This window comes from Oryzias latipes, chromosome 10 (assembly GCF_053564925.1).
Source record: "Oryzias latipes strain Hd-rR chromosome 10, Olatipes_Hd-rR_3.1".
NCBI classification, from domain to species: Eukaryota; Metazoa; Chordata; class Actinopteri; order Beloniformes; family Adrianichthyidae; genus Oryzias; species Oryzias latipes.
Window position 1 is genome coordinate 10,099,803 of NC_136246.1, and position 11,677 is coordinate 10,111,479.

General features: G+C 42.0%; 1 protein-coding gene across 1 annotated transcript; it reads left to right on the forward strand.

Annotated features, from left to right (window-relative positions):
* The first annotated feature begins 1,195 nt into the window (after window positions 1–1,195).
* On the forward strand, window positions 1,196–11,353 carry bend4 (BEN domain containing 4). The gene is made up of 6 exons (XM_011479882.4): window positions 1,196–1,804; window positions 3,834–4,418; window positions 5,770–5,861; window positions 5,992–6,018; window positions 6,121–6,361; window positions 8,440–11,353. The coding sequence occupies exons 1-6, from the start codon at window positions 1,348–1,350 to the stop codon at window positions 8,670–8,672; spliced, it is 1,635 nt and encodes a 544-aa protein (XP_011478184.3). The 5' UTR covers window positions 1,196–1,347; the 3' UTR covers window positions 8,673–11,353.
* Window positions 11,354–11,677: the final 324 nt, after the last annotated feature.

Below are 11,677 nucleotides of genomic sequence, written 5' to 3' on the forward strand. Positions count from 1 at the left end.
TTGACTGTTTCTGTTGTTAGACTGACACTGCCGAGCTCAACGTTTGAACCTACAAAAGTGATATTTACTGTTGTTTGGGGAAAATTAACAATTGTCCTGGAAAAAGATACTGATTTCTTGTTTTCCTCCTGACGTATGATGCTTCATATTGTAGTTGATGTAGCCATGATGTAGCTACTTTTACCTAAAGTCTTTAACCGCATTACAATAAACACTGTTACTGGGTTGAATCCTTGTTATAGGACTTACAATCAAAATAATTTGGGATCAAGTTAAAATACTTTACAATGAGTTGTATTACTACACAAGGGACAGGTGATTACCACAGAACTGGAAGATATTTTTTAAAATAGATTTCAGAATTATAATCACACAATTAATATATATTGATCCATAATGGGGGTGAATTTAAAACAAACGGTCACAAAACAACTTCAAATAATTTGGGTGATTTCATGGTGGGAAAACATATTTTCTGAGAGATTCCTTGTCAGATGCAATGTTTAGAAATAAAGTTTTTTGTGGTATATTTTTCAAGAATCAGATTAATCAGTGCACTGAATTTAGATAATGACTCAATGGAAACATAACTATAATTATATATTTACATATTATATATAAATATTTATGACCACTTTATTCTAATTACATGTATTTAAGTCATGTGTTTTAGCATCAGTCACCAGCAGAAACATCTGAATTTAGCAGCAGGGTTGTTGTTTTTTTTTCATCTGCTGCTTCAAAAGCTATAGAGTTAGCGCCCCCTTGTGGTACTGCAAACTTTTGTTCCTGAGAGGCACTGTACACTCTTGAAGTGAAATGTTTCTTATTTATCTATTTCTTTCTTGATTTTTAATTAAAAAAAATTCTAATTATATTTAAAGGTTACTGTCATCAAAAAGATGCTTTATTGTCAAGAAATAAATGTAATGGATTTATTACATTATTGATTTATAACTTTGAATTAACCCACGCAAAGTTGCATCTACTGCCAAAAAGCTTTTTTTTTATTTAACTTTTTGAGCTTGAAATAAAAGCTTTAGATAAAAAATGGCCTCTGCACTAATGTTTTTTCCATTCATCCTGGTTGTATTGTGAGGCTGCATCCCCGTTGTTCTCCGTGAGGATGTCGGCTGGGAAGGAGGCGGCGGCGGCGCTCAAGTCCCGCCTGTATTTCCCTCTGGATGAGTCTCTCTGTCTGCGCCCCCGACTGAGGATTGGAGCGGCGCCTTGTCAGTAAAGCGGTCCGCCCTTTACGCGCACCGGGAAACCGAGCCAGACGGTGACGACCGGATCTGTCGCTCTTATCAGCTGTCAACCCGCTTCACCACAGCCACCTGAGCGGGAATGGATGGAGATCTGCAGGCCGCTGATGAGGGGCCGTGCGCCCCGAAGCTGTGCCGGCAGCAGCGGGGTCCGTTCAGCTGCCTCAAACCCTTCCAGAGCAAGCGCTCAGCGGGCAAGCCGCGCTTTGAGCGCTCCGCCGTGGTGGCTGTGTTTGGCGACGGGCATCCCTTCACTTTTCACCCGGAGCAGCCTCATCCCCAACAGCAGCAGCAGCGTCTGCCGCAGCTCCACCAACCCAGCGCTGCCATCAGCAGCAGCAGCAGCAGCAGCCAGCAGCATCGTCTCGGGAGTGAGGCCAGGCCCAGCAGCAGGGTCCCCACATCCACAGCATCCTTTGGTCCCCAGCAGCAGCAGCAGCAGCAGCAGCAGCAGCAGCAGCAGCAGCAGCGGCGGCGGCTTTCGGGAGGAGCGGCAGAGCCTCGTTTCTCTCCAGACTGCACATATGGCATCAGCACAGGTGGGCTCCAGACTCTGAGTGGCCCCTACAGGTCTGAGGCAGCTCCACTCAAGAGCTTTTGTTTTCCTCACATTTGAAGTTTTTCCCCCCACGTTTCCATGTCAACAGCAGTGACGGATTCGCTCCTAACGCATGTGGTGAGAACGACACTCGTGTTTGTGCGCGTGTGGCCAGCAGGGACCCTCACCAGCCTCCTGCTGAAACGTATTGTTCCCTACTGGTGTTTTTCTTTTCTCCTCAGCTGCTGTTCATTAGAGGCCTGAACAGGATGAAATGTGTCCCCCATGTGGAGGGCGGGCCCACAGGAACCAGCTTTTTACAACAAAACTCTGGCAGCTCCTAAATTCAATGCAGAAGATCCCTCTGTTATCAATCACAGCTGCTCAGAGACTTATTTTATGATAACATCTTAACAATTAATGACTTTTCTTAAGTATGTTTATTGCAAACGATGCAGAATTTAGTTCCACTTAGTTCTGGAGCTTCTTCGTGCAAGAAATGACACGTTTGGGTTTTATTTTTTAATCTGCAAAACCTTTTAGAGCAGGTCTGTATCTCCTCTTCACAGAAGCAGCACACAAACAGTGGAATCAGCCTTCCACAGAGTTGTGATTAAAACAAATGGGCCTCATAAATTTGCCTCTGCCGGCCGTGTTGTTTTTAATGAAATTTTATGAGGCTCTCAGCTCTCAGTGCCACAGAACCAGGGGGAGAAGGGAGGGCGCCGCGGGGTGATATCAGATAGAAGTGAAATGGTGAATGCACACATAATAAATCCAGCACATCTGCAGCGGCTGATAGACGCGTTTGAGGGAATGGCAACGCAGGGACTGTCACGCTGCTCATTTTCCCCCCGCCTGTTTGCATGTGTGTTCATGTGCAGCTGGAGGATTGATGATCATTACATGGAGGAGCGTGAGATCATTTCATTCAGACGTGCCGTGGAAATGCCTGCCGAGGTCTGTCCCTGCACAATAACAGTGCAGACGGTCTTTGTCACAGCTGAGACTGTGACCTTACAGTTTATTGACGTCTGAATAAATCAACATAATCCTACCGACATTTCAAGAACACGGTCAGGATCCGAGGGCCGTTCCATTTCTCTGCTGCAGAAGTTGTTGTTGGCCACACATGTACATGTACTTTTCTTTTGCATAATAACTGTGACCCCTATGATCCACTTTACATTGAACTAATAATTACATCAAAATTGTTAAAAGTAATGACTCCAGCTTGGACTTTCTGAAAAGTTTTAATGTTAAAAGCTAACACTGAGATTTGAATGCAAGCCTGAATCATTACACAGCTGACGTAGTGCATTAAAACCATTGACTGTACATGAGATCTGGACCGATTGACTCCTCCCCCCTTGCGTTCCAAACAGGAAGTGATCCAAGAAGCCAAAATCCCATAGACGTTAATAGAGAAATATAGATCTATTACTCAGTCATTCTATTGGTCAGAATAACCATTCTGTATCCTTTTCCATGTCGAGCCTGAAAACGGTTGTGTAGCTTCAGCTACATGTGAAAGCGGGAATTTTGAACACGGGAGCCCAAAATGCTCATATACGAGCGTTTACATAGACTTTTCATAGGAAGTAGCCCCATGAACGCGTGTTGAGGAGGCTGATGTGAACGTAGCTAAGGAGTCATTATTTTGTTGCAGGATAAAGGACTTTATTGCACACTCATTGAGTCAGATTTCTGATGATTGTTAGTATCTGGTTGCTAATAAAGGTTCTGTTATATAATAAGATGGTGTTTATTAAAGGTGGAATTTGCGTGGATCATATTGCAATCCATGAGACTCGCCTTTTGAGGCTTTTACAGCAGTTTTATGACAGAATAAACATTGACAAGCAGCCTTTGTTTGCAATAGATTTAGTGCATTTCTTTTTATTGTTTTACCATTCAATATTTGTAATAAGAGCAGCAATATTTGTATTGCAAGCTCAGAAAAAACAACAGACCAAGTCCTCTAGACTGCAGTCGTCCTCTGATCTCTGGTTCTCCTTTCTCCATCACAGAGAACCGGCTCATCCTGGACGCCTTTGCTCAGCAGTGTAGCCGAGTCCTCGGCCTCCTCAACAACGGCCGCCTCCTGGAGCCCTCCTCTTCCTCCTGTCTGAACGCCAGCATCAAGCTTGAAGGCGGGCGAGGAGACCCTCGAGGGCTTCACTGCTCTTCACAGGGGCGGCTCAAATTTGAGGAGAGCTCTTCTACGACAGACCCAGAGGAGGAGGCCCAACAAAGCCATCTAAACCAGCAGCAGACCTCTGCCGTGCTTCGCATCTTCACAGACTCTCTACACAACTACCTGCTGTCCGGCCCTCAGCAGCAGCTCCATCTGGCAGCAGGTCTGGAAGATGAGCTGTGTCCGTCAGCAGAGCCAGGGTTATGGGTGTCTCCTTCTAGACACAATCTGGGAGGATGGCGCTCCCCGACTCCCTCTGAGTCGTACGGACATCCATCATCCACCCTGCCTGAGGAGGAGGAGGAGGAGGAGGAGGAGGAAGAGAGCTGCTGTCCGCGATGTCTGGAGCTGGAGCAGGAGGTGTTGTCTCTACAGCAGGAAAACGAGGAACTCCGCAATAAACTGGAGAACATTCCAGGTACGGCTCTGATGATTTAAAGGCACAAGATTGACTGTTTTTAACAAGTTGCGTCAGCTTCACTTTTCTTCACTTTCCTTTTTGCATCAAATTTCCTGTTTGCAAAACTTAAAATTCTAATCTAAAACCTCAGAAATCCAAACTAGCTTTTATTGGGAATAAAGTAACGCAACAAAACATTTTTCCTTAATTCCGGACACAGTCGGGATTTTGGAACCTCTGAAGTGAAGTCACAAGATTTATACAACACCATACGTTATGCAATAATACCCCAAAAGCAGAAGGTTTATTATCATTGTTGAAAACTCCTAGCCAGTCATGAAGGTTTTAGAGTCCAAGTGATTTGGACCTTAAATCTTTTATTTTGAAATATTAGAAATAAATAGAGCCTCTAGCTTCTGGCAGAAGAAAATGAGCAGTGGTAGTGAAATATGAATGTCTTCACACAGGTGTTGCACATGGACAGATGCATGTGTACACATCACCACAGAAATAATAAAATACGGTTTATATGCTTAAGATGTTCACAGATTTCAATTCTACAGCTTAATAGTAAAACCAAATATTGTTAAAACACAAACTAGCTAGAATGTAAAGGACATTGTTGACATCACTGATTATTTTTTCATTCTAAAGCTTCTAATGTGGCTCCTTCAACCGCTGAGCTGCAAATTTTGACAAGAGTCTGTGCAAAGATGGAGTGCTGAAGCTGTCACAGAATAACTGAGAGTTCAGCCTGGATGCACCTGCACCGGCAGCCCCCTGCAGCTACATACTCTCTTTCTGCAGAAAGATGCATTCTGCTCTAAAAGAATGAACGACAAGCTTATCGCTGTGTTCATCAATTATTTTGAGCAAATTGTGGAAACAAGAAAGCCAGACAGTTGATTATGGAATCCAAGACATCAATGAAAATAAATGACTACAAGAAGAAACAATATTGTATGAGGGGCCGTATAAGACATTATTTATTCTGAACCATTCACATTCATACATTCTTGCTCTCACAGTCATATATACTCTCTTTCGCATACATATATTCTCTTACGCATACATATATTCTCTCTTGCATATTGCCTGATTAAAGCTTATCTGGTTCTGGTGGTCTTTTTTTTAATTCTTTAAAAGCCTTATTCACTTCATTCTGCAGCTCTTAGATGAATACATTTTTGGGTAATGCCTTAATGTCTTCTTTTTTCTACCAAAAAAAGTACTGAATTCAGTCCAGTAAGTGCAAAATCTTGAAAATGACTGTGTAAAGAGACGCACATTGGGAGATATTTGCTGAAAAATTGTTGTTTAGTGATTTTTGGGGAATTTCAACCTCATTTCTTAATGTTTTCTTTCACAGTTCCCTGTCAAAATGTTCTTGAATACTTCAAGACAGTTCTTGAGTTCCATAACCAGCTGACCCAACCACTGCCGGAGGAGCAGCTCACTGAGGTGAGAACCAAACTCCCACCACTGAATATCCACAGCTTTTTGAAGCTTTTAATAGCAGGAACTACTGTTGAAAGATAAGATCCATGTTTTATTATTTGACAACACAGAATTAAACGTTCTGTCTCTACAGGAGGAGGAGCGGCAAACGGCCTTTGAGGTTCGTCGAACTTTTAAAGTTTTGCATGTAAACGTGATTGATGTGTTGTACTGAAACGGACAGCTGCAGTTTGGTTTATGGCCTGTTTCCTCGTCCTTGCAGGGCAGCAAGCAGCTTCTGGAGAATTATCCTCTCTACATCACCAACAAGCAGTGGGACGAAGCTGTGAACTCTTCCAAGAAAGATGGCCGCCGGCTGCTTCGCTACCTGATCCGCTACGTCTTCACCACAGACGAGCTGAAGTTCTCCTGTGGCTTGGGCAAAAGGAAGCGTTCGGCGCACTCAGGAGAGCCGGGTCTGGAACGGCGACCGCTCAACCCTGTCAAAGTCAGCTGCCTCAGAGGTACGGCTTCCTGAAAATCATTGGTTGAGCTCAATGGCTTTCAATTTCATGCAAATTTGTTACAAATTAGATTTTTGCTTTATATTCACGTATTAAATATTCCAAAACATCAAAAAAGTAACATTTTGATCGTGCATTTTCTGAAAACCCCACCAGACCATTAAATTTGTAAAAAAAAAAAAAGCATGCATGTCTGGCTAGGATGAAGCAAGAAAATGAAGAATGAATATATGCAGTGACAATTTTTTACATCTAGTCTGCAGATGTCAGCAGAGAAGCACATTTTTTCTAGCTGAACTTAATAGCTTGGTTGACCGTCACATATGGGGTCTCTAAAATTGTGTTCAGGTATGAGCGTGCAGATGCTGAGTGTGAGAGACATACCACAAAAACAATGTTTTTAAAGGGTGCAACAAAAATGGAGAGCAATATCAGAGCTATCCAGCTGCACATGTGAGCCAGATGCCAGCTCAGACGAGGAAAACAAAAACGTTCATGGATATATTTGTCTGCAAGTGGATGATCAAAATGGAGCAGAGCAGGGAGCTTCTGGCCCACACAGCGTATTTTCTACATAACAAATCCAATCTTTTTCAAACAATTTTTTTTCATCTAGTCCTGATTCGCAATGATTTAGATACAGAACTATTCAGCGCAGTGGTTAGCGCTCTTGCCTCACAGCAAGAAGGCCCCCGGTTCAAGTCCCTGCTGGGGACATGAAAAACACAACATCAATGGGGGACCTTTCTGTGTGGAGTTGCATGTTCTCCCCGTGCATGCGTGGGTTTTCTCCGGGATCTCCGGCTTCCTCCCACCGTCCAAAAACATGCTACATAGGTTGATTGGCAACTCTAAATTGTCCATAGGTGTGAGTGTGAGAGTGAATGGATGTGTGATTGAGGATATTCTACCCTGCGACAGACTGGCGACCAGTCCAGGGTATCCCTTGCCCACGCCCAAGTAGCCGGGATAGGCTCCAGCAACCCCGCTACCCCGAAAGGGAATAAACGGTTAAGAAGATGAATGAATGAAAATGAATGAACTATTCAGAACTGCTATTTTAGGCTTAATTTTCTTAATATATGTCCTCGGTCATCAGAAAAGTGTTACAAAAAACATGTTAAATACACCAAATATGCAATTTTCATTGGAATGGGTCTTCCAGCCTCTGTTCCAATGCTGTATTGGTCTTTGTCCTCCTGCTCAGTTTCAAAGTGTTAGGAATCGTCTTCTAGCCTCGGTTGTCTTGTGTTTGACTTAATGCCTGCAACATGAGAGACTGTCATGCTATGTTCACGGCGTGCATGTGTGCCGCATTCAAGAACGAGCTGACCACAGGTTGCTGAACACGCTTTTAACCTATGATGTTCCTAATGGACTGTTGCTACCAACTCCATATACCAGAGACTTGCACATGTATTCACCGTGGGAAAAGTTTTGGTGTGAAATGCAATAGTGGTGCAAATCTGGTGAATCTTTGCTCCAGGTTTTTTTTTTTTTTTGACAGCTCTATTGCAATACATTAAACACGTGGTGTCATAGAATTCCCTCTGCGAACAAACTTATTGATTTCTCCTTCATGATCAATTTTCAAATGGTTGGTACTTCCGTGAATTAAAAAGGATGCTAGCCATAAATCGCTACCAAATCTGAGTCCCTGATTGGTCATAGTTCATCCTATAGGTCTAACCTATAACGCGGCTTCAATGGCGGCATGTTTTGTACGTTGAGCCCAAAAACGGTCTATTTAATGGCATTTACATAGAGTTTTCATTGGAAGTGGCTGCCAGAACGCGCGATGCCGAGGCCAGTGTGAAAGTAGCTTTAAAAGGATGAAGCCAAATTTGCCACTCATTCACATCATAAACACAGTAGAGGCTCACCTGACACCAAGGAGGGAAAATGGCCAATTAACAGGAATTTGGATATTGTTAGTGAGGGAAACCGTACTACAAACTTTACTGGAAGTTTGGTTATCAAAGTACTACAGCACCTTACATGTGATGCATGCTGTTCCTTAAGTGTCAACTTTTTCAGCTGAATGATGAAGATAACATATGAGTCTAAAATCTTGGCAGAGTTTATCCGGATGCACTGTGGCTCAAACCCTGACTGGTGGATGCCCTCCGAGGAGCAGATCAACAAGGTGTTCAGTGATGCCGTGGGCCACGCCCGTCAGGGCCGAGCCATCGGGACCTTCCTGGGCAGCAGCGGCAGCAGCACCAGCAGCATCTACATGGACGGCTTTGAGGGACACGTGTCGCAGGACGAGCTGTTCATGAAAGGCTGCCAGAACGGCCAGTTGGACTGAAGGTAGTGAAGACAAACGCTCTAAATGTAGCTGTGCAACAACGCATCTCGCACCAACTACTCCATCCGAAAACATTCCAGAAAACATTCCAGAAAAGTTTATCTAAAATCGAAATAAAACACCTCTTTTGTTTCCTCTTTTATACCTTCTTTTTTAATAAAGTTTGGGTCTTAAACTACACAGTTATTGGCGATCGGGGGTTTGAGTCTTCCACATGCTACGTTTTCTATGCTAGGTGATCTGACCACTTTGTTCATTGTGAGCTGGTTATTTTAGGGCAGAGTTAAATCAAAGTTGTCCTTTATTTTGTCTTAAATTACAATAACTGCATAAACTGTTGCATTTCTTGTCCACACGTCAAGCTGCATCTCAGTCCTCTCCATCATGCAAAAGGCAGCGTTTGAGTTCCTGGTCACTGGCCTAAGCGCCTTTCCCAGCTGGCCTTTTACAGGAGTGCCTCGGAGAAACTCATGTCTGGTTATTTGCACTTTGATCCACAGCTGGGGAGCCTAATTTGAATTTCTAAAAATCTAGTGTTTACAAAATATGCTGAAATCCTGTAACTGCCGCTTTGGTCCCTATTTTGTTCTGAAGCTACGTTTGCGCCCTAAACACAGTTTCTTGAATGTGTGTTTGGCTCATGGTGTTCCCACTGGACACGCAGGGGGGGGCTTCTTCTTTGTTTTCTACTGTTTACTAGCGCGTGTCTGCCGCCTACAGTTGGAAGAGGTTTGGTGTAAAATGTAAAAAGAGTAAAAAGAGGTGCAAATCTGGCAAATCTTGCTCCAGGCTTTTTTAAAGCTCCTTTCCGTTATATGAAAGACTTGGCGTCATAGAATTCTGGCCAGGCACAAATCGCATTTAGTAATTCTTCCTTAATGATCAATTGTCAAACGGTTTGCACTTCTGTGACTTAAAGGGGACGCCATCCATATTTCACTATCAAAGCTGAGTCGAGCCGATTAGTTGAAGTTCAACCGGATTTAACTTTCAATGAGCGTCACTGGCCGCGTGTTTTGTAAGTAGAGCTCAAAATGGACTTAAAACTTGCGTAGAACAATAGAGTTTTGAACGCAAAAGTCTGAAACGCACGATTACACTCATTTACATAGACTTTTCATTGGATGTGGCCATTTAATGCGTGTTGTTGAGGGCAATGTGAACATAGCGTTAAAGGAAAACGTTTTGTGAAGCATACTGTAGAGTTAAAGACCATAGAATTGCACAGCAACCTTATCATCTGTTTTACCTGAAAATCTTACTTTTTTCCCTGTCATTTGTTTACTTTCGTTCAGTCCAGGACCATAATAAAATCTTCAGAAATTATTTTCGATTAAGAACTTCTCCACCAGATTTGAAGGAAATGAAATGTTTATTTAAGCATTTTAGCACTTAAATTATAACTTTTTTTTATTAGATCAAGAACATAGAAATTACATTTCAAAATAAAATTCCACAGGCACAAAACCTTCCAGGAAAGAAGAACATTGAAATATAGCAAATTAAAAGAAAAACAATTATAGGTAATGGGATAACTAAAAGAAATAAACACTGAATAAGACTTATTTTCAATTTAACTCATCATTGAAAATCAGGAAGTTAAAAGTTTTTTTTAATAAAAGCATAAACTTTTACTTTGAATGTTTTAAATGGCACCATGTCCTCTATTTCACCCTTATGCTTTCTGAAAAACGTCGGTGTTCTTTAGGATTTACTGTTTTTTTTTCTTTTGCATCTAAGCTTCACCAAAAAAAATTCTCTCCTCTTTTCATCTTCATTAGTTCAGTCCAGTAGTTTTATTTTGAAATGCTGGTGTCCTCAGTGGTCTCCGGCAAGATCCTGCAAATGCTTGTGTTGCTGCATCTACAAAGCTTCTGACTGTTCTGTATCACGAATGCTTGTTAGCTGAACTTCCAAATGCTTGTTAGGTTTTGTGTGTGTGTGTGTGTGTGTGAAATGTTTTCTCTATATATTTTTGATTTATTGCACTTTAATGTGAAACATAACCATGTCATAATTGAAAGAATCAAACAAAAGGTCCACACATGTCATAACTGCTCATGATGAAGCCTCTTTTCAGGCTGGGATGGCTCCAGTCTTTTGGTTTGAGGCAGCAGCAGTGTTATAAAGCCTTAAAACTCTTTGCAGATCCAGGCAGTATAGCGTTGTGCAGACAGAAGTCACGTGTGTCATTTCCCGACAAATTCTTCTAACAAATGTTGCTTATTCCAAATAGAGAAATTTGAGCACTTCTTTCTTATTTGCACTTTTCATTGTTCCTTGAAATCCATGCAGTCGTCCTGTGCGCGTTTTTTGTTTGGATACCAACATGAGAAAGGCGACTGCTCTCCACATGTGAATGTATTAGGTCGTCTCACCAAGTCCTCAGTGCTGTGTACAAGTGTAATATAAAGTACAGTTATTGTGTGAGGCTATCTTAAAGACTGTGTGTGTGTGTGTGTGTTCCTCTTTATAAAGCCAAGTAGAAAAGTGCCCGGGAGACCTTACAAAACACTTGGACTGTGTTGTGTTGCTGTTCTGAATGTTGGTTTGTATTTACTCCTGTTACCCTCAAAGTGGCTGTAATCAACACTGTGAAACATGAGACTGATTTTTACAAATCCTATAGTTTCTGTTCTTTTCTTATTTCTAATAAATAAAAGAAGACACAAAAAGCAAAAGTGTGCATCTGTCTTTGAACATTTCCCAACAACAACAACAACAGTGGTTCCTAGCTAATTCCGTTTGAATCCTGGGCAGATTCAAATAAGAAATTGCTGGACATGCAGTTTATTGATGTAATTTATAATTATTTATTGGGCAGAAAACCTCTGAAGAGGCTGATAAATGAAACATCTCGGTTGTATTTGTCTATATGAATCTCTATTGCAGGGGTCTGCAACCCTTAACAGTAGAGTCATTTGGGACTGTTTCTTTCTGATCAAAACCTAATCAGAGCCGCAAAGTCTTTTTCTTTCAACATTTAAGAAAATTAGATACTGCTT

Excerpts from the sequence above, each read along its gene's own strand:
- bend4 (XM_011479882.4), top strand. The coding sequence starts at position 1,348 with ATGGATGGAGATCTGCAGGCCGCTGATGAGGGGCCGTGCGCCCCGAAG. Across the intron at positions 6,019-6,120 it reads AGCGGCAAACGGCCTTTGAG|GGCAGCAAGCAGCTTCTGGA; the intron begins GTTCGTCGAACT and ends TCGTCCTTGCAG. Across the intron at positions 6,362-8,439 it reads CAAAGTCAGCTGCCTCAGAG|AGTTTATCCGGATGCACTGT; the intron begins GTACGGCTTCCT and ends AAATCTTGGCAG.